The following is a 26083-nucleotide window of genomic DNA, read 5'->3' as shown; positions in this document are numbered from 1 at the left end:
GCTGAACTAGGGTAATTAAGAGGAAGAACAGGTACATGTATACTTGCATGTATGCTAATGCTAGGAGCATTGTAAATAAATTTAAATTTGAAGTGCTGATCATTTCATCAAATACAGACATTATCATTGATAAGACACCATGGGCCTTCCTTGCAACCTGTCTACAATGCTTGGAGAACTTTATGTCTGACCATATCATAACTCCCAAATCCCTTTCTTCCATTACTGACTTTAGTTCAACTCCACAAAGTGTATAAGTTATTTTGGGGTTGCTGTTCCCCAGGTGTTGCATTTTGCTGAATTAAAGCATAGCTGCCACTTTTCTGACCATTCCTGAAGTCTATCTAGGTCACTCTGAAGAAGCTCTGCTTGGCAATCCCACCTGCAAATGTAGACATCACACCCTCTATCCCTTCATTGATGTTATTTAAGAAAATCAAAAACAACAGTGGTCCCAATACTGATCCTTGGAGGAACCCCACTTCTTACATTTACCCAATCTGAAGAATAACCATTTATCACAACCCTCTGCCTCTTGCCCTGAAGCCATCCTGCTATCCATTTAAGGATTTTTCCCTGTTATTTCAACCACTTCCAGCTTATAAAGTAAGTACTCATGTGGGACTGAGTCAAATGCTTTGCTGAAATCTAAATAAACAATGTCAAAATTATTCCCTAAATCCAGTTCTTGAGTGACCCTGTCAAAATAGCTAACCAGATTTGTTGAACATGATTTTCCCTCTACAAAACCATGCTGTGTGTGTATCCTTCAGAATTCCACTTCTATCTAAATAATCTTGAATTCCACTCTTGATCATTACCTGTATGATTTTCCCTATTACTGAAGTTAGACTAACCAGTCGGTAATTTCACACCACATGCTTAGAACCGCCTTTATGTATTGGCGATACATCTTCACTTTTCCAATCCAACGGAATCTCTCTGAAGTCCAGTAATGCTCTCATAATTAGCCTTAATGGTTTAATGCACTCGTTTGCTGCCTCCCTTCAAATTATAGGGTATATGCCATCATCAGCCCCAGGAGCCTTACTTGCTTGTAGGTGCAAAAGTTTTTTATTAAATAATCATGTGAAATATCACTATCATTAATTACATATTTTTCAACTTCACTCCCATAATTTCCCATTAATATAAAGGGTTTTTCTTCTGTAAATATCAATGTAAAGTAACTGTTGAGTTCGTCTGCAACATCAGCTGAGATATCTAATACTATCTCACATCCATTAAATAAAGGTCCGTTCTGATTTATCCTTCTTTTCTTTGCATTTATATATGTGAAGGATTCCTTATCCCCACACTTTGCTCTCTTTGCCAGCAATTTCTCATAATCTGCCTTTGCCAGCCTAAACTTTTCTGTGGCACTATTACAGATCAATTTGCAGCTGTTATAAGCTTCAGTACTTTTTATTGCTCTGTCACTTTCCCATGCCATCATTTCCTGCTCAAGTAATCTGGCATCATCATTATTTATCCAACTTGGAATGGTATATACACATTCAAGGCTTCTGTGATTAATGTTTTAAAGGTATACCATAATTTAATTGTATTCGCTCACTGTGAGATATCTACCCAGTTAATAGAGGCCATGTAGCACCTTAAGGCATCATAATTTCCTTTCCTGAAATTATACCCCGTTCCTTTGCCTTTAATTACTGCTACCTCTCTCTCTCTCTTCATTGTCCACCGTAGAGCTCCGGGATCACTTCCTGCTACTGGCTGCTGTACTGTCAGCCCTATTATCTCACCTGGCTCGTTGGTGATGACGAGGTCTAGAGTATTCTTTCCCTAGATATCCCAGCTGGTGTTGCAGATGAACTCAACAGTTACTTTACATCAATAGTTACTTTACATCGACATGTTGATACAAATAACAATCATCTAGTTGATTTAAAAATTTTGTCCCCCATGTGAAGTTTCCTTCACATTTGCTTCAATCAATTAGAGGCAAATTGAAATCACCCACAATAAGATATTCATGCTTACTTGCCCATTCCATTTGCATATAGAGGCTCTCATCATAATGTTCACAATCACCTGGCCTGTAGATTACTCCCACTCTCATTATACCTTTGCTTCCAACTGTCTCACACCATACAGATTCTATACTAGCATGTAAAAAGTCTGAATCTGGGAAAGCTTTTGTTGCGTTCATGCTGCTTTTTATAAGAAGCATGATCCCACTTTCTCTTCTGTCTGTTCTATCCTTCCTAAATACCTTGTACATACCAGACTGAAACTCACCATCCCCTATTTTCAGGTGACATCATGTTTCTGTAAGCCTTATTATGTCAGTGTTACTTGTCTTAACCAGAAGTTCGAATTCACTCATTTTATTGATGACACTTCAGACATTACTGTATAAACAATTAAGACTTAGTGTTCTACTTTGACACACCCCTAGAAATTATTTAAGCTTGTTCCCCTGGCACCCACTTATTTGAAACATTTCTGCCCTCAGAACATCTTGCTGAGTTTGTCTGTGGGAGTAAATGCTTTCTTTTGGGTCATGCATGCTGTTGTTCAAGATGTTTAATTGCTGATAAATATCTGCTAAGTAGGCTAGTTTCAGCAGCCATTTTGTGTCTTCAACAAAGTCAAAAAAACTGGCATTATTATTATCTGGCAGTAAGCTAGATAATCTTGTAATAACTGAGAGTAAAGTGGAGGAGAAATTGTTGAAGATAAACACAAGAAAGGCACCTGGGGTGAATGGGATCTATCCAGTTATATTAAAGGAGGCAGCAAAGGAAGTAAACAAACCCTTAGCCATAATTATGAGAGCTTTCTTGGACTCAGGGGAGGTACCCATAGACTGGAGATGTGCAAATGTGACCCCAATTCACAAAGGAGGATCAAAGGCTGACACAAGTAATTATAGACCTGTGAGTTTAACTTCTGTTCCATGAAAATTAATGGAGGAACTGGTTAAAGAAGCACTGCAGGATCATCTAGACAAGACTTCAGTTATAGCTCAGACACAGCATGGTTTTGTTAAGGGGAAGTCTTGCCTGACCAATTTGATTGGATACTATGATGCAGTCACAAAAGAACTGGATGCAGGGAATAACTTTGATATTATATAGTTGGATCTTAGAAAGGCTTTTGATACTGTTGCACATGGAAGACTGCTGCACAAATTGGAGCAGTGTGGCATTGGATGCAAATTGCTGCTATGGATAAAGGGGTGGTTGAGGGGGAGAAGACAGAGAGTGGTAATCAATGGACACTGATCATCATGGACTAATGTTATTAGTGGAGTCCCTCGGGGTTCAGTGTTGGGTCCATTGTTGTTTTCTGTATTTATAAATAATATTGATGATGGAATACCAAGCTTAATGTCCAAGTTTGCAGACGATACAAAGGTTGGCAGGGTTGTTAAGGACACTACTGACGCTATGCTGCTGCAACAGGATCTGGAAAGGTTGAGCAGATGGGCTGAGAGGTGGCAAATGAAGTTTAACATTGAGAAATGTAAAGTACTACATACGGGAAACAGCAACTCCAGAGCAACGTATCAACTCTGTGGTACTACACTGACAGTGGTAGAGAATGAAAAGGACTTGGGGGTAATTGTGCAGGCAGATATGAAGTTCTCTGTGCAGTGCAGATGGGCTGCAAGAGTAGCTCATGGTGTCTTGTCAATGATATACAGGAATTTTTCTAGCAGGGATAAGGAGGTGATTATTCCCTTGTATAAGGTAATGGTCAGGCCACACCTTGAGTACTGTATACAGGTCTGGAGGCCTCATTTCAAGAAGGATGTAGAGCTGCTGGAACGAGTACAGAGAAAGGCAACAAGATTAGTGAATGGAACAAAGGGTTGCTCTTACGAAGAAAGGCTTAAGTTCTGCAAATTACAGTGTCTGGAGACTAGACACCGGCGAGGTGATCTGATAGAGGTGTATAAAGCCTTGAATGGTTTGAGCATACTCAATGCTGATGGGATTCTTCCTCTTGCTCAGAATAATCACCTGAGAGGGCATAAATTCAAATTGAGGAAAGACAGATGTAGGATAGATGTGTGGAAATTTGCCTTTAGCCAGCAGGTAGTTGGTTGGTGGAACAGACTTCCATCCCTTGTTGTGGAAGTTGATAGCCTAAATAAATTTAAGGCTCAGCTGGACAGGTATTTTGAACGAACGGGGGGGGGGGGTGAAGTGGAAGTTTTTTTTTTTTTTTTCTGGCTGATGCTGCATAAGCTTGCTTTCTTGCATCATATGCCTCTACTAATGCTAATGCTAATCTTTGAAGAAAAGCTGTTCTTTCTCTCACAGCTCAAATACCCTTGTTAAAATGTTCCCTTTTCAAAGCCTTCAGTGTATGAAAGGAAAGTCACATGGTCTTTTTTCTATTTTCACACAGCTTTTCAAACATGCATGACTTAAGAGGCCCCTGCTTTGTGACATTGACCATGTTCACAGCTACATCAAGGACTTGTTTTAAATCCTGTGCAAAAGTTTTTGAAACAAAAACTCCTGGTGGAGGGAGCATTAGGTTAAGACATCAATTGTTGTTTTGACATGTGTGACAGACACAGCCTTTCATTGAGTTGAAAGGGTGTCACACATCATTGAGATGGCTGTGGCACACATCCTGATGGCTCCCTCTCAATGATTATTGAGAGGGAGCCATCAGTGCAAATTCCAACACACCTGTTCCATGACAAACCACAGGATTCCAAATAAGAAGACAAGATGTTTACAATATCTTGCCCTTTGGTTGTTTCTGGTAGTTCTTTACAATATTAGAAAACAGGCCTTGGACATCGAGCTGCATATCACTATGTAATTTTTAGTAATGACCAACAGACTGATTTAAGTTAAACGCTATTAAAATAAATAAATCAAGATATATACCTGTTTTAGTACTTTATGTATATATCTTTTTATTTATTTGTATTTATTTTAATAAAGTTTAACTTAAACCAGTCTGTCAGTTGTTATTAGAAATTATATAGTCCTTTAAGACAAAAATTTTCCATTATTTCATCTATGTTTTAAAATTTTATGAATGTTAATAGCTGAGATTTACTTGTTATGTCTCTCAGCTTGGAGAACTACGTTAGTAATCTTTAGTATTTCAGATAAGACTTCTTCAATGTCATGTGACATATCATCCCCTCACCTACATTAAGCATCATTAGAAATAAAAACTTTATCGATTTCACTTTCGGCATCTTTGCCTCATTGTTTTCACTCTTATTTTACAAGTAGACATTACTAGGCTTTCAGCAATAGTACGACTTTTAATTTTTTCTGCAAGTAGCCCAGCTACTAAATGGTTTGTTTCTTAAACATTTTCACTGATAGTTACTTTCTTCTGAAAACCTTTGTGCTGTTTGCCCTACAAATCAAAAAGTCATTGAAATTAATCAACTTTCAGTGTCTTGTTTTATTTTACAAGCAGCCATGATTAGTAGTGGCATCAATTAACTTGGCTGCAGCTATAGCTGTGTTTGTTAGTTCCCCCCTGAAAACAGTATGCAATGGAATGGGACAGTTTTTGTCTCCAGTCCATGTAAAACCCATGGCTGAGTAACTGTCGTTGTAAAGGAGAATTTTTTTTAATATTAGTAACTTCTCTTCTTGCTTTACTCATACTTGGCCCTGATAATTTTGATTCATTTTCAGCATCCTCTCCTTCACTGATGCATCTTCTTTTCATATACTTCAACATTTCTCAATCTTCAGTAGTCATTTGAGAATACTGTTATGAAGGTGGGATTTTAGTTACACAAAAACAACCATGGTTTTGGTAAAAATGCTAATTGAAAAAATCGGAAAGGACTGAAAATTACAAAATAGCAAAAGGCTGATGTGCTCTAAACACCACTCATGAAATCACTCCTGAAAAAAATCATTCTATCACTCTTGCTAAGATCTGTGGAACTGCACTGTCTATTTAAGATAGACTTTTTGGTTTTCCAATCATCACTAAGTTGGAATAAAACAAAAAGAACTTTCTCAAACATTCTGGTACCAGATTGATTGAAAAAAGACTAGAAATGCAGATAATTCTGGGTAGCAGTTGAAAAGCAAAAGAGATTCTCAGAACTTGACCTGCAGATATGGACACCACTTCCAAGAAGCGCATTCACTTTGCTACTCTATTTCTCTTGGTGGCACAGGGCTGGCTCCTCTGTTATCAGTGGTGGGGTGACTCTGTTACAATACTAAAACACAGACACAATACAACTAAATATAACCTTAAATATGAACTTTTTTTTTTTAGTCTGAAACATGGGAATTTTATTGCTAAAGAATTCCTATGATATTTTGAGGCATGGTTGGAATTTTTATTTATTTATTCCTTGATTTCTCAGGGAAACTTTGCCAGTGTTCTGTGAAACCCTAGGATACAATGGAACCCTGGTTGAGAAACCCTAATTTAAGCATACTAGCTCAGCTGCTGCTTATCATAGACATGTGCACTTTTTTCAGTGTTCAAATTTAAATATTTCTATATATAATTTTGGAAAAGGTCATCCTGCACTGAGGGAGAAGGGGAAGAAAAAATAACACCCAGATACTAGTATTAAATTCAGAAAAACACTATGTTAAGAGTTTTCTGAGTTTAATATTAAATGTAACCTATGTGATGTTTTTCACAAATTTCATTAGGGTGCTCAAATATAATGTACAAGTATATATAGTTATACATCTATGTATACATTTGTAGATAATGCAAATTTTCTTTTCCTGAGCCTCAGTTTATTGAATAGAAAAATATCAAGATAAAAATGTTTTTAAAATCTGTTATGCTCACTTTTAATGTCTTTTACAACTTGCTCCCTTTGAACCCTTTGAAAATTCTCATTAATTTTCTAAATTTTTTTTTTTAAAGAATGGAATAAAATTTAGTTTATACTTAATCATTCCTAACATTTCATTTAACTTTACATAATGGGATACAGTTTTGAATTCTTTATTGTATAGTAGTAATGATAGTAGCCAAAAGCATGAAAGTTTCAGTGACTTTATGTTATAGGGATAAATCACCTGCTGTTACTTTCCGGATGAAACAAATGACAACATCATTTCTTCAGGATTACTCTAAAACAGATTTTTCACAGTCAGATACTGTATTAGACAATAAGGATGAGTGGATTGATATTAACAATCATCAGAGAACTCAGGAAACATTTCAGAACAGCGAAGCCATTACACTCAATACAAAACAGTGGATTTTTTACCAGAAAGTGAGAGAAGAGGAAAAAAGCCATATCCGTAATAAACAGGTTGGTTAAAGTTAAGATAAAAATTCAAAGAAATTTATGCCTTTAGAATTTTTAATTGGAGCTAAATGGAATTAAGAGAATTTTATTCAGTTTTAACAGTCATTTGATAATATTCTTGGATTGAAAGAGAGCTAAAAATATACAGTTTTTGAAATATGGTGCTACAAAATCAATGTAGGTCAAGGCTTCATTATAATCTTAGAACCCATTCACTTTTTATTCCAGAGGACTTAGGATTGGGAAGATATTTTTCTACCCCAAGCAAGATAACCTTGTCTGCTCTGTTTTTCATCAGATATATTTTTGAAATTGGTAATATGAATGTTTTCTCTATCCTTATCCATCCCTTACTGGTTGCTTCTGCTGCATGATATAAGTGGTTTCTTTTGTCCTGAGAGGACTAGTAAAATAAAAATAAATCCTGTTTTCGTTCTTTCCATGTCCTGCAGGACATGCTAAATCCAGCTTGAATCTTTTTAACATCAGTATTTAAGCTACTATTTATAAATGGTCAGGTAGAATTAGAAGTTTGAGACTGGATATATCAATAGCAAAGAAACATGCATCATTTCAATGGTGTACAGGTTCAAGTGTACAGACCTCTGGTTGTCTCTTCCATTCTTCTTCACTTACACCTTTTCCCCCATTGATTTGCATTTCACATTCATCTGACTGTAGGTATTTCATCTGACTTTCTATTCAAATAGTATTACATCCTCTTGCTCTTTGAAAATACTTCCTTTGATTTTTCTAAAGCACTATTAAATTTTACTTATAGTGATCCAGATTTCAGTCTAAGGAAACCTTTTAGAGCATTGGAACTCTTATGATTGTCCACCATGACAGTATAATGAGTTCACCACTGGTCTCTCATTTGAAGAGGTCTGGGTTTGAGTCTTGCCAATGGTCAGTGGAATTTCTAAAGGCCTTCTCAATCAGGACTTTAGTTAGCCATTCTTAGGCTGAAGGAGCAGGGTTTTTTCAGCATGCCTGTATGACATTCCAATCAGCCTGCAAACATAATACACAGAAGTGCAATATGGCCTCAACTAATAATATTCTTGCCTTGAAAGAAGCTTACAAATAATCAGTAGTTTATGAAGGATGGCATCAGTTAATGACAGAAGTGAAATGGCCAGATTTCTCTCCTCCCCAGACGTGCTGAAATTTGGATATTTTTAAAATGGTGTATTGGTGGCTGTGGCAGAACAGTTTGCTCACTTGTCACTTTTTTGAATGGCATTTAGCCTATTTCTATTCAAGCCTTCCCTTTCGTGTGTACACATGTTTTTTTTTGATTATCATGATCATTTCTTATCAAAGATACATCTAAGAGGCCAATAAGAAGGCTAAAAGAAAACATTTTGCACTGAGTATAAAGAATATCATTTTATAATTGATTATAAAATTACATAAAGATGCTCCTTGTGAAGTAGTTAAGTAATGAATTTAGGATAAGTGAATATAATTATTTGAAAATTGAATGTGATTTATCATTTTAAAAGATTAAATTCATGAGTGACACTCTTATTATTATTATTATTATTATTATAGAGAGAGAGAGAGAGAGAGAGAGAGAGAGAGAGAGAGAGAGAGAGAGAGAGAGAGAGAGAGAGAGAGAGAGAGAGGGAATAAGAGTTAGAAGTAGAAGGGAATCACCATAAAGAGAAGAATGATGATATCAGCTCAGGATCCTGAGTGTGTCAGGCCCATCATACTCACCAGATGTGAGCCCTTGGGGTTACCGCATCTGTCATATGAATTAAGTTAATTTATAGAAATGCTGCAGTTAGATAATTGGTCACTTGAATACCTAAAGTTAACTTAGTGTTGTTAACATTTCAAGATTTTATTGAATCTTGTCATCAGACCTAAAAGTGGGTATAAAATATAGCAATACATGTAAATTAATCACAAATGTTAGGAATATAAGGATATATTTTTTATAAAATTTCAGGAAATTAGAATGGAGAGAATTAACTAAAGTCAACTATTAGTGAAATCTGAAAATAATCATCTCACTAATAGTTGAATAATAGTCAACTATTAGTGAGATGATTAATTTTAAATCAGAATGGATAGATATAACTAAGCTCAACTATTTGAAATTGCTTTGAAAATAACGTTTCTTCGTATTAATCTTTGCAGTCAACTGTCACCATACACTGGTCTCTCCAGTGATGGTGGCAGTGCTTGAGCATGTGTTCTTTAAAATCAACTTTAAATATATTATTTTTACAGTTATATATAGGGTGTCTCAAAAATATTGGTACAAACGTTTAGGGGAGGTAGGTAACATCTAGAGCAGGGGTGGGCAACTTTTTTCGTCAGCGGGCCGAATGAAATTTTCGTATCATGATGCGGGCCGAATGAAATTTTCGCATCATGATGCGGGCCAGAATAGATTGAACGATTTAATAAAAAAAATCAGAACCTAAAAAATGTTATATTACTTGAATTACCAAATTATTAATGTACAGGCATACCTCGGTTAACGTTACCTCTGATAACGAAGCTTCGATATAACGAAGTCCGCAATTTCAAGCCCCATTTAACATAAAAAAAAAATATTCCAGTTTAATCACCTGAAATCTAAACAAACTGAAGAAATTACGGAAACCTTTGGGGCTTCTCGTGGTTGGTTCGAGAAATTTAAAAAACGGGCCAGGATTCATAGTGTAAAATTAACAGGAGAAGCTGCAAATAAGTTTCCAGAAAAACTAAAGGAAATAATTGAACGTGAAAATTTTCCACCAAATTTGGTGTTCAGTGTTGACGAAAGCGGTTTGTTCTGGAAACGGCTACCAACAAAAAGCTTCATTTCTATTGAAGAAAAATCAGCTGCTGGGTTCAAAGCAGCCAAAGACCATTTAACGTTACTCTTTGGATCAAATGCCTCTGGCGATTATAAATTAAAATTGTTATTAGTTTACCATTCAGAAAATCCGAGGGCGTTAAAAGGTAACATAAAAATGAATTTACCTGTAATATGGAAAGTAAATAGAAAACCGTGGGTTGCCAAGGAGTTATTTACTGATTGGTTTGTTAACCACTTTTGTCCTGAAGTAAAACGGTATTGTCAAAAAAACAACTTTGAAGAAAAAGCTCTTTTGTTGTTAGACAATGCTCCGGGACATCCTACTGATCTTAACATGTTGGACACATGCATTCCTGTCAAAGTTGTTTCTTCCAGCAAACACAACTTCCCTGATTCAACCATTGGATCAGGGAGTAATAGCATCATTTAAAGCTTATTATCTGCGTCGAACTTTAAGCAATTTAACTGAACTAGAGGATAAAGAGGAAATGACAGTTAAAACTTTTTGGAATGGTGCAGTTTGCACCATTAAAAACATTGATAGTTCTTGGAAAGAAGTCACTAAGAAATGCTTAAATGGAGTTTGGCGCAAAATATGGCCAGAAGTTGTACTAGAAGAAGAAAATAACATCCAAGAAATTAGAAATGAAGTTATCCAGATGACTCAATCAATAGGTTTCGAAAATGTCGATGAAGAGGATGTTAGAAATTTATTGAATGCAGAAGATGATGGTTTTTCAGTGGAAGATTTAGAAAACCTTGTTAACAACGAAGACGAAGATAATGAAGACGAAGTTAAAGAAGTTCCTGCCGAAAAAGTGTTAACAACCAAAGATTTAAAAAGGTGCTTAAATGACATTGAAAATGTTTTAAATTTTTTTAGTGAAAATGATCCTGATTTAGGAAGAAGAGTTATTGTTAAGCGATCAGTGTTAAATGCAATAACTCCGTATAGGCAATTGTTAAATGAAAGAGAAAAAAAGCATAAGCAATCAACTTTAGACTCATATTTTAAAATGTGATTTCACTTTGTATGTAAGTTGACTGTTTATTTAATAAAACTTTTCTTTGTTCCAAAAAAAAGCTTTTCATTTTCTTTACGTAGGAACGTATCCCTATTCTGGCCATAGTATTTTTACCTCTGAAAACGAAGTTTCGCTTAACGAAGTAATTTCGTGGAATGCATCCTATTCGTTATTCGAGGTATGCCTGTATTTTTAAAAAAAATATCTGAATGTCCAATTATCATTGAAAATGCGGCATTCGGCATCAATTTTTCTTTTTTTTTTAATTGGCTCATTTTATGGGCTATAAATTGTATTAAATTAAAAATTGTAATAATTAGAAAAGGCATAAAACATAAAATATCTCGCACCAATATTATTTTTTTCAATAAGAAGTCAAACCCAAAGGAACTTTGTTCGATCGATGCTACAATAATAATTAGGAAATAACTCTTTGACGCTGTGTAGAATCACTTGGTTACTGTTGTACTGGCCGCGATTCCCGATTGAACCGAATTAAGCCGAACGTTTACGGCGAGTGTAGTCAGGTATGGATTTTCTATATTTATGCATTTACCGAGGGGGCCGGATTCAACATCGTCGCGGGCCACATCCGGCCCGCGGGCCGGCTGTTGCCCACCCCTGATCTAGAGGAATGCGAATCGCGTAAGAACCCATAACTGGAAACGTCACAGGAAAGTAGTAGCAGAGGGACAAGAATCAGAAATGACACAAGACAATAATTAGTGGCAAACATTTATTTGACACAATATTAACAATGGAGTACGAGATGGATGCATTTTATGATGTTACAACAGATGCTCGAAGGTTCCACCATGAGACAAGATGCATGCGCGACACCGACGCAGCATGGATTGGTGGACACAGTCGAACACACCTGGAGTTCCTTTGACAGTAGCAGCAGCGCAGACGAGTCTCGTCATGAGATCCATTTCCGTCTCCACAGGCGATTCATACACGATAGATTTGAGGGTCCCCCACAGAAAGAAATCAAGGCTCGATAAATCAGGTGAGCATGGGGGGGGCCAGTCAACGGGTCCACCACGGCCAATCCATCGACACCCAAAACGCCTGTTCAAATGGTCACGAACACGCCTTCCATAATGGGCAGGCGCCCCGTCATGTTGAAACCAAATGTTGCGTCTCACATTTGCTGGAACATCGTCGAGTAACCCTGGTAGAACTTGTTCAAGAAAGATCCGATATTTAGCGGAGTTCATGCGGGATGGTAACAGGTATGGGCCGACTAAGCAGTCACCGACCATACCTGCCCACACATTTATTGCAAAGCGATGTTGAGCTGCATGGGGGGTGCACACCATGTGGGTTGTCGTGAGCCCACACATGAGCATTGTGCTGATTGAATAAGCCTTCCTGAGTGAAATAAGCCTCATCTGTGAACAAAACATAGGCTGGAAAATTCAAGTCTTGAACACTTTCTTGGAGAAACCACTGCGCAAAAGCCACACGTGCAGGATGATCTTGGGGGAGCAGTAACTGAACCCTTTGGAGATGAAAGGGGTGAAAGGAATCGTCGTGCCAGACATGCTGTACACTGCAACGAGACACTCCTAAGGCAGAGGTAACGGCACGTGTGCTGGTAGTAGGATTATTCTGGACGGCATTCAACACACTTTCTTCCATGGCGGTAGTTCGCGTCGAACGTGGTCTGCCTGCACTACTTCTACATCTTCATCCCCATACCACTTGTATCCCCATAGTACATGGGGTAGAATGTGTAAGGTTGGCTTTACAAAATGATAATACTTTAAGTGCTAGATCCCACCTAAACATGAAGATATATGTGGTGCTGTTGAATTATGTCTTTCTAGTACAACCTTGGTTTTCCAAGGAGTGATGTATAAACAGGTTCACGGTACAGCCATGGGTTCTCCAATCAGCGCCATTGTTGCAAATCTGGCTATGGAGGAATTTGAGAATAGGGTTTTCGCAAGATTGGAGTTCCCTATGCGTAAGTGGAAACGATATGTTGATGACACGCTTACTATTGTAAGGAAGGGGAGAGAGGAAGATGTGGTCTCGTTTTTCAATGGTTTCTCCCCCTTCATAAAATTCACCTCGGAGGTAGAAATAGATGGTACCCTCCCATTTCTGGACATAATGGTATATAGGGAAGGCCCCAGACTTAGAACTAAGGTTTATAGGAAACCAATGTGTAGGGACCAGTACACACATTATAGGATGGCACAGACTGTCCAACATAAAAATAGTGTGGCCAGAGCACTTTTGGGTAGGGTGAGAACGCATTGCAGTACCCCTGAGGAGGGGGAGAAGGAAATTAGGCAAATCACGACGGATCTTATGAGGTGCGGTTACCCCCAGAGGGTCATTGATGAATACAACAGAGAGGAAGAGCCCAATCGGGTAGTTCCGCCTGTACCGCTTACCACAGTGTATGTTCCCTACTATCCGGGCCTGTCAGATCGCATTGCGAGGATGCTTCGCGACTTTCAGACACGCTGTGTGCAGCTTCCGGGCCGGAGGTTGCACACAGTAGTGTCACAGGTCAAAGACCCCATTACTAGGGATTCTAGTAGTGGGGTCGTGTATGAGATCACATGCCCGGATTGTGGGGAATGTTACGTGGGGAAGACAGGACGGCGTCTCAAGGACCGTCTGGGAGAACATTCACGAGCGATACGGACCGCAGAGCTCAATAAATCCGCCACTGCCGAGCACTATTGGGAAAAACAACACCAGATCTCCCCCTACAATGCTGTCATCCTTGACCGGGCGCATAGATTCTGGGACCGCAAGTGGCTGGAAAGTCTGTGGATTGGATCCTCTGGTAACAATAGTATAAACAGAGACAGGGGAGTTAGGCTTCACCCCCTTTTTGAGGCGGTGGTTTTGACAAGAGACAAACGTTTTAATTTTCCACGTGTCCAGTCCACTTCCGGTTCCGGTACAAGTGAAAGGAATGCTGAGTATGCGCCTGGTCATCCACGTGTGCCGTGAACCTGGTATTTAAGGATGTGTCATTTAAGTCTCACTATTACTGAGGAAGGAGGAAGACACCTCCGAAAGCTCTAGTGTTTTTTATCGTCTTTTTATCGCTTTTATATTTATATTTTAATGCATTTTAACTTATTTACTTATTTTACTTTTGTTATAGTTTAGTTTTTTGTAAATGATTAAAAGTTTTTTGTAAATATTATTTTACAGTCTTTTCTATCATTTTATTTTATTTCATTATTCAACCAGTCATAAACGGTTGGTGTGTGTGTTTAAAATTGGTAGTATGAATAATCCCAACCTCAGAGGCCTTATTGCAGATATAGGTGATTTCTTTTACTGCTGACTTTTTTCGTGACAACATGTAGATCAAGTTCATGTAAACATTAGCACAAGTAGCCAAATTATATCACAAACACAGTTACTGCTATCTGGAGAACACTTTCCTTACGGTAGAACTATGGTTATAAATAGATAATTGACTGTTTTTTTTTTCAAAGGTTTCTTGCCCGATTGGCTGCTGTTAAAGTGAAGTAATGATTTTGTTGGGAAAAGCTGTAAATTATATCATTATAACATTTGACTTCATTTTTCTCCACTGGCAACTTGGGACATTTTTCACTGACCACAGAAAAAATTATTTCATTGCTGATGATGCAGATTTCAAAATATCCTTGCAGGGTATGGAAAATCATAGTGAGCTGAAACAGGAAGGGAGTTGTGCCAGAAAGGTATAATACATATGGGTAATTTTTGATCCTAAACAAGTTAAAGAAGTGAGTTGCATTTGTTGTTGTTGTTATTATTTGGTTTTTAGGAGCATTAGCAACTAAGGCCATATTGCTCCGGGAATATGCGGTGGTCATTCCCTGACCTTTCCGCATCCTCCGTATTTGGTGGTGACGGGCTCGAACCCTGGTCTAATGGGTTCGAGCCCGTGGGAAGGAGCAGCGTGTGCTACACACTGCTGCTCCTTCCCACCTGGCTACAGAGGCACCTAGTTGCATTTGTAACAAGTAAAGAAACATAAATGTCTCTTAAAATACAAAAGATTTTTCTTGCATGAATTTAAAAGTAAATATATAATCTGAAGTAATCTGACTATTAGGGTAGGTTATACCTTAGGTTACTTGAAAATTAAAGTAATGAATACAATAGTTACTAGGAAGATGCAACATATAAATGATGTATCTTCTTAGAAATAATATTACTAGTGATTACTCGAAGTTCAAAAACCATATGTTGAGTGAAAAGTAATGTATTAGGTTCTTAATGAGACTGAAGAGAATTTTTACTAAAAACCTAGCTTCCCCACTGGCATGCATTTCTTATGGTACTGTGATGAGTGCCAGTAATTCTGTGGTAAACAGGTGTGATCATAAGAATAAGTGATAGAATAGAGCCTTGATGTATTCATTATTATTTAAAAAATTAGAAAATAAAGGTTGAGATCACAATTACTGTTGCAGAAAATGGATGATTTGAGAGAGATGTTTTTTTTTTTTTTTTTTATGAACCCCCAAACACGAAAGGTATCAAAACCTATAGTACTTAGTACTGTGCATGGGTTGAAGGAGAAGTATTGGGGGTGGGGGGGGATGCCGGAAACTTTGCTCTAGAGACTAAACGTAGGTTTCACCACTTCAAGCCTCCAATAAGCAAAGTGGTGGTATTTCACCGGTTGATGAAAGTCATCTACCACGTGGCTAATAATGTTAAAAAAAAAGCTGAACCATACCACGGAGGCATACAAAGGAGATGATAATAGTACATTTGATAAAAATAAATTTCAGAATAAAGGTCAAGTGTAAATTCAGAATAGAGGTCAATTGTAAATTCAGAATAGAGGACAATTATAAATTTAAAAAAGTGGTTCTGGTTATAAATGCTCTGTATATTGACAAGTTCATTTTAAAATAGAATTAAATTTTATAATGATACATTTAATGTTTTGAACATAAAATAATGAACTTTATGATATCTTTATTTAGGTCCGTTTTCGAGCTAAAGAGTGTGTTTGTGCTCTGGATATGCTTGACTTCCTCAATAAAGGCTGCAACATTAAAAATGTCCTAGACCCTTTTTTTCTTCCTTTACAATTCAAGGGAATGATGGATCTTCAGAAGGCTGCAATCATAGGTCATTCATTTGGTGGTGCCACTACTATCTTCTCTCTTTGTATAGAACAGAGATTCAGGTATTTTTGAACCAAGTTGGCTAACATTTTAAATTATGAAAAGATATTAAGGATCACGATTCATTTGGGATATCCATAATTTATATTTTAATCCACATCTTTTTTTAATATTCGTTTCTAAGTGAATCTTATGCCTAACCAACTCCAAACAGGAAAATTAGAAAATAACTTTTTAAACAGCTTCTGCCTGATATTAAATATGGTTGCTAATGGAGACATGGGAACACAAAGGCCACATAATTGAGAAATGGCTTATTAGTCATTATGAAGCATAAAGAACAACAAAAAAAAACTATTTAAGAGTAACAAAAAAAAAACTATTTAAGAGTAACAAAAAAATAATACATATTGTCTGTTGTGTGCCAGCACTAAGTATATTACACTAATATACACTAAATGGTCACTTTATTGGTGCACCTATGTTATAGTAAAGTCCTCTTTAGTCTTTCAAATAGTCCCTGGTTTCATTACATTGTAGATTTAACAAAGTGTAGAAAGCATGTCATGGGGAATGCCAGTACACATTGACTCAGTTGTGTCCCACAGTTGTAGTAGTAGTAGTGGCATGTGATGCAAGAAAGCAAATGTATGAGCTTATGCAGCATCAGCCAAAAAAAAAAAAAAAAATCACACCATTCCCTCCAAATGTCTGTCCAGTTCCTTCTTAAATTTATTCAACCTATCAACTTCCACAACGACAGACGGAAGTTTGTCCCAGCAATTAACCACCCGCTGGCTAAAGGCAAATTTCCGCACATCTATTCTACATCTGTCCTTTCTTAATTTGAATTTATGCCCAAGATAGTTGAGATAGTTGCAGATCTCAACTCCAAAGAGCCTGTTCCACATCATCCCATAAGTGTTTAATTGGAATGAGACCTGGCGACTGCAGAGGCCACTTTGGTAGGCTGAATTTGCTCTTGTATTCCTGGAAGTAGTAGTTTTGTACATTTCTGACCTTGTGACATGGCACATTATATTGTTAGAAAGAACCCATTTGCAGATGGACATGCTGTAGCCATGAAGGAATACACCTGGTCTGAAACAATTTCCAGATAACCTGTAGCAACCAAATGTTTCACTGGTATCAAGGGGGGCACAATTTGCAATACAAAAAAACTCCTCCACACCATTATATTGCTACCACTATCTTGCATTGTCAACACCTCACAGAATAGGTCTACAGACTCATGCTGTTTTTTCCATATTCTGATCTTTCCATCAGAGGGAAACAGCAGGAACAGATTTTTCAGAGCCACTGGTACATTAATTTCTTTTTTTTTTTTGCTGACAGGAGTGACACCTGGTTTGGTCATTGGCTGTGATACCCATGTGTGACAAGGTACAGTGAGTTATGCATTCTGAAATGGCTCTTTGATCACTACTGTTTTACTGGGTTGTTATTTGACTGCAGCCCTTCTGTTGTACAAGTCTTGTCAGCCTCCATTTTCCTCTCACATCAACAAGCAGTTTCCGACTACAGGATTACCATCACCGAATGCTGTTTGGTTATTAGATCAATCTTAATACTTCCAAGATGGTCATACATAAAGGCCAACTACCTTGTCATATATATGTTATACTGAAAATCACCTAAGTCTTTTGCCTTAGACATTCTCACACTTAATTACACACATACACTGAATTGGTTTTGCATTAGCAACACACCCCTTGTGTAGGAATGGACTGGTCTGTGGTGCTGGTTTTTTTTTTTTTTTTTTGGTAGTTGTTGGCGCATAGGCTTCTGTGGCCATAATGCACCTCCCAAGGTTTTTGCAGTACTTTGATCCAAGCCCGAGGCGGGAATCGAACCCGCGACCTTTGGGTTGCCAGGCAGGCACTTTACCCACCCGGCTAGCCCGGTCGGCTGTGGTGCTGGTGAATGCCCAAAGTCATGAATGGCTGATATAGTATTGTAGTTTGTGAACAGTGAGATCATTTTGACTTTTAACGTGGAATGATTGTGGGAACAAAACATTTAGGTGCCAGTATCTCAAAAACAGCCAACATGGTTAATTGCTCCCATTCTGTACTATCACAAGTCTACCCTGGTAACTGTCATGTGTCACATCACATAACACAGAAGCAATGTAGCATAGTGGCCCAGGTAACCACCCAGTACACCATAGGAATAGAAAGACCAGTGTCTATATGGACTATAGTGTTATAGGTCATGTGGCACCACCAGGGGTTCTCCCCAACTCCACATTGTGACTTTGTGACACAATACACCATCTGTAGTTTGTATTGTGACTTGGTGACACAATACAAACTATAGATGTTGTGAGTTGGGGAGTGTTCATGGCCACTAATCCTAGGGGCCCATTAAGCAGTTGACATCTAGAATTGTGTGTGGGGGGGGGGCAGTAGGTAGGAGCACTGGCAGGGCAATCTCTTACATCACCTGAATTTACTAGAAAGGCCCAAAAAAAAAAAAAAAAAAAAAAAAAAAAGAAGACATAAATAAAATAAAATAAAACCTTAAGTTTTAATTGGAAAGGAGTGTGGGTAACAGTTCAGGTTTGGGGGATAGGTGAGGGCTAAGATGGTGGACTGCTAAATACAGTGCTGTTTCTTGTATTCTTTCTCTGTCTTGTGAACTGCTCTGACTGTGTAAACAGAAAATTTATATAAACAGAAAGTTTATTTATTGTGTCGCCATCAGGCTGAGTGAAAGTCAGAAGAATCTGACATTCCCACACTGGTCAGACCATTTACAACCATTGGCAGCATCCCACACCATGCTGCCTCAGAAGAAATGTTATTTATTTGTTATTTGGTTTTTTTTTTAGGAGCATTAGCAACTAAGGCCATATTGTTCCAGGATATGCGGTGGTCATTCCCTGACCTTTCCGCATTCTCCGTATTTGGTGGTGATGGGCTCGATCCCCGGTCTAATCAAGAAGCGTGTGCTATGCACTGCTGCTCCTTCCCACCTGGCTACAGAGGTGCCTCAGAAGAGAAATCAGCATGGTTGTCAGCACAGGCAGTGGGGCACTCTTCCAGGTTGATTGCATCCCTCAATTGCAGTCGTGTTTGGGGGTGGTGCCTATCAGCAAAACAAGGCATACACACCTTATCACACTTATAAGTACACAAGACTTTTTTTCTTTCTGATGTGTATATGCAGGGTACATAGAATGAAAGGACAGAAAAGTTAACATTCACTCCTCATTTGCCCAGTTTCACTCAAACCTGCACTCAGATGGGATCACAGCACCCTGAATGTGAACAGCACACACAAATGTTTTTTTTTATTATTAAACAGATCACATAGTATCTATTTGGTCATCGCACAGTTAACACACATGACCCATTCATTCTACAATTACAAATCTTAACTTGCAGTCATAATGTTTTCAGATGTTTTTTATTATCAACCCATATTTAGGAGTGCACCTTCATAATAATTAGTTTGGACATTCTCGTTCGCTCACACAGTCAATTTCACTTGTAACAGCGCTCCAAACACTTTTTTTTTGTATGCAGGTTATGTTCATCCCCAGCCAAATCGGTCAGCCATACATGGGGATTCCCATGGGTGAGGCAGATGTTTCATCCTGTGTGAAGTCCCCTTCTCACACTTAATTCACACACATATACATGCTTGCCCTAATGAAGATTGTCGCTCTTTATCTGCCACAGGTGCAACAAGTTTGTATGAGAACTGGAAGTAGGTACCCAGAAGTGGAGGAGAGAAAGATCGGACCTTAATTTGAATATGGCATGCTGTCGGGGGTGAAAGTTGATATATGATAAGAACAACCATATAATTTTCAACCTATTCCCCGGTTCCCCTCATCCCAAACTAGACAAGGACATTCCTCTAGAAAAACCATAGTAATCTATGGTTTTTTCTGGAGAGTTTTATAGATTACTATGGTCTTACTATGAATTGGGAGAGTGGGAGATAGAGCCCCTAATTTTGACAGTGTCGGGTTAATCTATGACCAAATTTGTCCCTCTCCTATAATTTTCACTCTGTTCTGATACTCTTCTCATTACAAACTTGACCAGCGGTGTAACCCTCACAAGTTACCATAGGTTAATATGGAACAAGAAGTGGAAGAGTGGAAGGTTTTACTTTAATTTTCACGATTCCATCTTAATTGGTTGGTGAAGTTAACCCTTTGCAGTAATTTTCAGCAGGTTCCCATGGTCTTCTCATCATGTTTTAAGCTAAAAGGGGGAATCTGCCCCTCCACGTTAAGTCTATGGGTGGAATTAGCAAGTTACTTTTGAATACTTTTTCAAATATTAAACCTACAGGCCTTTGAGGGGCACCATTAGGTTCCTCATAGCCTGTTACCCTTTGTAGAACTAATTTTGCTTCTTATGTTTAGAAATTTCCAATTTTCCTACCAAAAATGTTTTTTCCTCCTCCCAGCCAGATTCAAGACTGTCAGGAGGAGTTATTTTTGGCTCCAACTTCTGAAAGGGCCTCCAATGGGGGAGGGGTAATCACCTCCCTAGGGTCAGTACAAGCTGCCTTTGGATTTTAAACTTGTTCTACCTATTATGCTGGCTTAATTTCTTGTTGGGAATTTTTAGACTTAAATTTAGTTGTCCTGGTCATGGCAAGGTTTGGCACATTTACATCCATCCATTCATATCACCAGCATACTGATACACAAATACATTCAACATCAAGCATGTCAAACCTACAGAAATTATCACTGACATACACATTCACCCATACTAATATACATTCATCTTACATACTTCCTTGTGTACATTTCTTTCATTGGCTCATTTTTCACAACTGTGGTATTCATCCATTCAAACACTTGTGCACACATGCATACATTTGCCCAGCTCCATCATACACCCAGAACTCACATATATTCACACACCCACACATGCACCCAGAACTCAAATACATACATAGTCATTCATCTTAACTCACTTAGGGCAAGCATATTCCATTCATGTAGATAGCACTCTGTAAGTCAGTTTAGATGTTGATGTGTCTATTTCAATAGAATCACATCTAGAGTTTAACTTGCTGCTGTAGATATCGCTATTGTCTCATATCTGTTTAGTACCTGATGCAGCCCTGCATGCTTCAAACACTGCTTTGTAAAATGGTTCTTCTGTTATGAAAAGGTGCTCATAATATCTTGGTAAGGGACATGCAATCCTGCTGATAAATATTTTTCTATAGGTATTATAGAGAGGGCAGTCATAAAATACACAACTCCAGTTCTCATTGGCACTGCATGTGCAGTAGGGGTTATCAGCTATTCCAAGACCAAACGGTTTAGACCTGGAAGAGCCTTGACCAGTCAGGAAAAATGTTGTGTACATTCCCAGAGCATACTAGGTCAGAAGTTTAGAGCATACCAGCCCAACCTGGGGTTAAACCGTTTGATTGTTCCCCCCGTAGTTATCTGGTCCCTATCGTCTTAGCACTTTTGATGTAACTGCGTGGCTGTTTGCTTTCTTTCCTGCTTAACAGGGTTCTCAAAATTGAAGGTGTTACCCATAAAGCCTGTGGTTATATGCCTTTACAATCGGTAATACAATCTGCATTTGAAAATCTAGATCCAGCAGCAGGGTGTCAGCCATTGCTTGTAGGGCAAGGGTGCTCTGGTGATAATTAGGAGTAAAATTCTTTGGATACTATCTATTTTTAGTTTGTTCCTAACTATGGCTGTTCTGGGGAACCAGATACCAGCACCATAGATTATCACAGGCAGAAAGACTGCTATGTACATGAGAGATAGTGTTTTCTTTTTGAGGTCCCAGTCTGAATGACTGATGCAAATTACCATTCCTGCATAATTGTGTATCTTTTTTGCCAAGTAATTGAGATGGGATAGAATGATGGTTTATTGTCAGAAATTACCTCTAGATATTTCAGTTTGGTTGCCATTTTTATGGCTGTGTCCACATGGACTATGAACCGACATTAGCTTGTTTAGGCTATAACAGTTGACAGCCACTGGCATGTAAGCACCACTTGCATGTGGAAATCTATTGCCTGGCCTGATGAATCCTATTTCCAACTCTACAATGCTAATGGGCATATCTGCATTTAGATGTGCTATTGGTGTTCAGCAGGCTAGAGGTGGTGATTTTATTGTTTGGGGCTTGCTTTTGTGCCTGACAGTGTATCCAGACAACTCTGGCATCTATCAACAACACAGCATGCCATGCTACAAGGTCTGGCAGGTTTCTGAGTAGTTTCAGGAGCTTGACAATAAGTTTTCTATCTGCTCATGACTGCCCAACTTCCCTGATCTTAACCCAGTTGAAAATATTTTGGATCTACTGGAAAAGAACGTGGGTGCTATGACCATTCATCTGACAATATGCAGGCATCTGGAGACATTGTGCAATGCATGGGTAGCATTACCACAAAACACTCTGCAACACCCTCTGAAGTCTATGCCAAAACATGTACAGGCTGTATTATGGACAAATGGTAGCCCTATGAGGTATTAGAGGTGTTGCTAATGCAAATCCAACTTAGTTACTGAGTTGAGATATATCCATAATATATGACTGTGAGATGGTACAGGGATTAAAAACCTCAAAAAAATATAGAGCAAAGCCTCATGCTGTAAGAGCTATGGAACATTATTATATTGGTGAGAATAGCCTTATTTTCTACATATCAGTGATTCTATTAGGTTTGCTACCGAAAGTTTAAGAATTTTTAAATCCAAAATTTAAATTTTAACATTTTTGCTGTGTGCTTTTCTCACAACCTTTTTTTTGACCTGAGATTGAAAACTATAGGACTGAGTTAGTCAATCTGGATTGGGTAGAGTAGAGACATTTTTCGGCTTTCTTCTCACTGTGGCTGAATTGGTCAGCTATGAACGAAGGTTACTTGACAGAAATATACAATCTTTCTTCCGTCAAATTGGAAGAAAGTTGTCCTAAAGTCAGGTGCCTTTCCAAGCAGTTTAAAAACTCCATGATGCAGTTAAACATGTTAAACGTATTGATAACTTTGGGGCACTTAGATCTAAATAGTATTGTTGTGCTTAGAAATTTCAATGAGGATTCTATTGTAGGCAGTAAAAGAGAGTAGACATGTTTTATGGCTCTGGTGTAATAATTGAAGGGGATTAATATCAGATGTCTGGTAAAAAAATTTGTTTAAAATTTATTTAAATCTTATTTCTGTAATTTTTTAAATCTTATTTCAATAATTTTGTAAATCTTATTTCAGTAATTTTGCGAAATTAAATTTACATATTATTATAGAAATTAATCCCTAACTTTTCTAAAGTATTTCTGCAAATTTAAATCCCTTCTGGTAATTTCAGTAACTTAATTTTAACTTCACTAGTGGTTAAAGTTTTGGTGTACAATTTAATTTTTGTAATACTTTGTTAATTTAAATTCTGTAATATATTGTAAATTTAAATTTTGTAATTTTCTTAAGTTCGAATTTTATCTAAACAATGGTTGTACAAGATCAACTTACAATACAAAGTCCAAGCCTGCAGGCATTTCCATCATGACCCAGATGGAAATACCTGCAGGCACATCTGGTGTGAGTCACGAGTTTGTTAATTGTATAGCCTGTGGCATGTATTCTAGGGGCGGTCTAGTAGATAAACCAAGTTCAGCTTGCAATTCTTTTCTTTGCACTCAATGTAATAAGTGTATTGATCTGAGATTTGAACTTGATGCATTACGAGAAGAATTTGAGTCACTGAGAAATGGGCACTTGCCCTAGAAACTGTTTTAAGAGGACCATTTTTCATGTCGGTATGTTTTAAACTCCTTAAGTGGAGGAAATCTGCTTCTCACTCTCCTATCCAAATATGCTCACAGAGGACCAATAATGTGTAATTCTGGTGATTATGCAGGCCTTGGGAGATGCTTAGCCGCAGTTTTATGCTCTTCAAACCAAGGTTGGACTCATCTGGCTGTGTATATTGGAGCATTATCATCTTGAAACATGGCATCGCTTGTGAGAAACAATGTTTGGAACATGAGATGAATGTAGCCACTTAGAAAATCAAGGTAATCAGTGGTAGTAATTCTCCAATTCAGGGTGATGATAAGACCTAAAGAATGCCAAGATATTGCTGCCCAAACCATTGTTGATTCTCCTCCATGTTTGATGGTTGGCACAAGACAGTTAGGATGATGCACTTCCTTTAGCATTTGCCAAATATAAACTCTTCCTGATGTTGGTAAAAGTGTGAATCATGATTCATAGGAAAATATGACATGTTTTCAAACATCAAGTTTCCAGTTTTTGTTGGAAACTTGATGTTTCCAACAAAAACCAGAAACCTTCCACTATTGCATCTTCTTTATAGCATTACAATCAGTAACAAGTGGCTTTGCTATAAATTTCAGCTTTATGAATTGCTAGAAACTGGATTGCTGAGACTCACATTAAATTGAGCAGTTAATTTTTCAGGCAGGAATTTTATGTTTTTGGGCTACAATCATGGGCACTGGCAGCATGGTGCAAAGTCGTGACCACCTTCGACCACCTTTGGATGTTTAAGTAATATACAATTTTTAATATTTTCATTAATTTATTGAAACATTAAAACAATACAAATTCTACAAAAAAAAAAACAAATTAAAATAACTCTTGCAAAACAGAATTAGACACCGTTAATTTTCATCAATATCTTTAAATAAGATATTGATGATACAAATCCAAATAAATCTGCTGTACAAAATTGCATTCTTCTCAGCTTCTCTGCAAATATAGTTTGATATAGTTGCATTTATAAAGTCTTCATTGCCAATGACGAAATTTGGCACCCTTTTCTTTTTCACTCTGCCCAAGTGCACTCACAGTCTGTGCAGTACTTTCTCTCACCGATCATGAAACGTTGGCTTGGCTGTATACATAAATCAATCAAACTTGACTTAATTAAGATATTGCATATATTCAAAAATTTAGTGAACACAAAATTTATTCCCACATGCACCACCTTCAGTCTGCACTGGTAGCACAGTGGTATCATCAACATCCTCCCCACACCAAGTGGAAAAGGCCTGGGTTCGAATCCTGTCAATGACAGGGTCCTGAGCTGGATATCACCATTCTTCTCATTCTTGGTGATTTCTCTCTCTCTCTCAGGGTAACTTGGAAATTTTTTTTTTGCTGGTGCAGCATAAGCCTCAGGTTTCCTTGCACCATATGGCTAATAATAATAATAATAATAATAATAATAATAATAATAATAATGACATGAAGAACTTTTATTGGCATTTTTCACTCCCTGGCAGAGTTAGTCGGTCTCAGGCATAGTTGGCAAGGTTTTTTCCCCAAGAAACAGGTTTTTTCGTCCAAGAAACAGGCAAATTGACCAGAGAGCACATGCAATTTACAGACACAATACAAATGGATATACATAATAACTTACTGGGTGACCCCAATGTAATACAGTAGAACATTGATTATCCGAACTAATTGGGACCAAGGTTGTTTCGGATAATCAAACATACATGGGAATGCCCAGTTTATATGAAACAAAGTGTAATTAGACCTACAATTAAATTATTGTACACAAGGTTATTACTATTGTATTTTGAAATATGAAGTATTGATTTAGGAAATGGTTTGTAAATAATAGCCAAAACGTTTTGAAGAAACAATGTATATTATATATTACATTTATTTTGAAGTTACCTAATTTTTTACACTATTTCAACTGCGCCTCCATAGCCAGGTGGGAAGGAGCAGCAGTGCATAGCACACACTTCTTGATTAGACCGGGGTTCGAGCCCGTCACCACCAAATACGGAGAATGCGGAAAGGTCAGGGAATGACCACCGCATATCCAGGAGCAATATGGCCTTAGTTGCTAATGCTCCTA

At 37.7% G+C, this 26083-nt stretch overlaps 1 protein-coding gene across 1 annotated transcript in view; it reads left to right on the top strand.

The window, feature by feature from the left end:
- LOC150084389 (platelet-activating factor acetylhydrolase-like) overlaps positions 1 to 26083 on the top strand; it is a 171032-nt gene that overhangs the window by 107449 nt on the left and 37500 nt on the right. Inside the window, exons 4-5 of the mRNA XM_090376026.1 lie at positions 7009 to 7258; positions 16069 to 16274. Coding sequence (XP_090232152.1) covers positions 7009 to 7258; positions 16069 to 16274 — 456 coding nt within the window. The remainder of the gene's footprint in view (positions 1 to 7008; positions 7259 to 16068; positions 16275 to 26083) is intronic.

The sequence above is a fragment of the Mastigoproctus giganteus genome, chromosome 6, assembly GCF_048544385.1.
Source record: "Mastigoproctus giganteus isolate SK-2022 chromosome 6, ASM4854438v1, whole genome shotgun sequence".
NCBI lineage: Eukaryota > Metazoa > Arthropoda > Arachnida > Uropygi > Thelyphonidae > Mastigoproctus > Mastigoproctus giganteus.
The sequence above is the reverse complement of the archived record's forward strand: the minus strand, read 5'-3'. Positions and strand labels throughout refer to the sequence as shown.